The sequence below is a fragment of the Atta colombica genome, unplaced genomic scaffold (genome assembly GCF_001594045.1).
Source record: "Atta colombica isolate Treedump-2 unplaced genomic scaffold, Acol1.0 scaffold76, whole genome shotgun sequence".
NCBI classification, from domain to species: Eukaryota; Metazoa; Arthropoda; class Insecta; order Hymenoptera; family Formicidae; genus Atta; species Atta colombica.
In genome coordinates, this window is record NW_017259568.1 from 152,171 (window position 1) to 153,881 (window position 1,711).

The 1,711-nt window shown below is 25.4% G+C and overlaps 1 protein-coding gene across 1 annotated transcript in view; it reads left to right on the forward strand.

The window, feature by feature from the left end:
- LOC108692554 (proteasome activator complex subunit 4B-like) overlaps window positions 1-1,711 on the forward strand; it is a 15,610-nt gene that overhangs the window by 1,707 nt on the left and 12,192 nt on the right. Inside the window, exons 2-4 of the mRNA XM_018200862.1 lie at window positions 438-578; window positions 987-1,152; window positions 1,242-1,640. Of these exons, the coding sequence (XP_018056351.1) occupies window positions 438-578; window positions 987-1,152; window positions 1,242-1,640 (706 nt within the window). The remainder of the gene's footprint in view (window positions 1-437; window positions 579-986; window positions 1,153-1,241; window positions 1,641-1,711) is intronic.

The following is a 1,711-nucleotide window of genomic DNA, read 5'->3' on the forward strand; positions in this document are numbered from 1 at the left end:
ATTTAACTAATGAATATAATTATTATTTGAGTTATCCATAATAAAAGATTATGGAAGCAATTATTCAAGAAAGTAGAAATGTAAGAAAAAAAATTTATTTTCTAAATTTGTGATCTAAAAATTTTAAATTAAAATCTGAGTATATAAGGAGTTATTTAAAACAAAAAGGTGTATCTTTAGAATGACAGAATTGATTGTATAAAAAAAATAATACTATTATGGTACAAATGGACAAGTAAATTACCTGCATTACAGAAGATTCTATCTCTAATAAGTGTAGTTTTTAAATTTATATTAATTAAATACTATTTGCTCATTGTCAATTTTGATTGTCAATTGAATACTATCTGCTTTCTAATATGTTATTTTCTTTAATCTATTTTTTAAATTTTATATTATACCTATATATTATGACATTAGGTTAAATTATTTTTCAGATATATAGAACTATATGGAATGAAGTTTAGTAAAAAAGATCACATAGCATTTATAAAATTAATGTATGAGCTTGTTACCATACCGAATTTGGATTCAAACCTTATTAATAAATTTTCTACTACTTTGGTTTTATTATTAAAGTAAGTGAAATGGAAATCGAAGAAATATCGTTGATTAAGTTATTATTTATTATATTATTAAATATTTCCGAGTACATTCAAGAAAATTCTAAAAGATTGTAGTTAATAAAAAATACATATAATTTACATATAATTTTATAAGTTATGATTAGAAAATCTTTCCATGAGAGAACTTTATTTGAATAAAAAGGCAAGACTGATCATAGATATAACTTTACTTTTTTGAACAAAAACGCAATTAACACAATGTGTTATTGATTTTATTATTTCAAGTAATTTAAACATTGAAATGAAAATGTTGTAAAGATCTAGTCATAATGAACAGATTTTTGACTGCAAAAAAAAAGTTATTATGAAATAGAATTTATTTAACATAAACCTTGGTTGATATAATCCACTTTTTTTCAGGAAAAAGAAATTAATTAGTCCAGATGAATTAGAACTTCCATGGAGACCTTTATATAAGATTATGACACATTGTTTACAGCGCAATATAATTGGAATACATCGTAACCTTTTGTGGTTAAAAACTTTATTACATTGTGTGATCTATTCCGTAAAAATTTATTTTCCCGTAAGAACGAACGATTTTTTTTCTTTAAGGAAAAGAAACATTCTGATCAGATTCGACATAGGACTAATTTTGTAACATTATTGTAACAGTTGAGCGCTACGCAAGAAATATTAGATGAATTGAGACCGAAGCTTTGTCCTCATGATGGATTAACAATGTGCACAAGTCTTCAGATTTTAGAGTGTTTTTTGCCGTTACAACTATCTCCTGAGCATCATTCCATTGGATATCAGTTGTGGTTTGATGAGTTTATGACCATGTGGAAGGTATGCCACAATGGTCCACAATGGGAAAACAATATGATGTGTTTAATTGCAAGATTGGCAGCTTTTAATATTGGGTATATTGATTGGGAACCATATATTCCCTTCATGTTTACTAGATTTATACGATGCTTAAATTTGCCAGTAACATATAAGCAGATGCCAAACAACTTAAATCACAAAATTGAAATGTCGTCAATAACTATGTGGATAGTAGCGACTTTGGTAAGATATTATGTGTATAATATAAAAATAAAGAATATATGCGGGTAGATATATATATATATATATATATA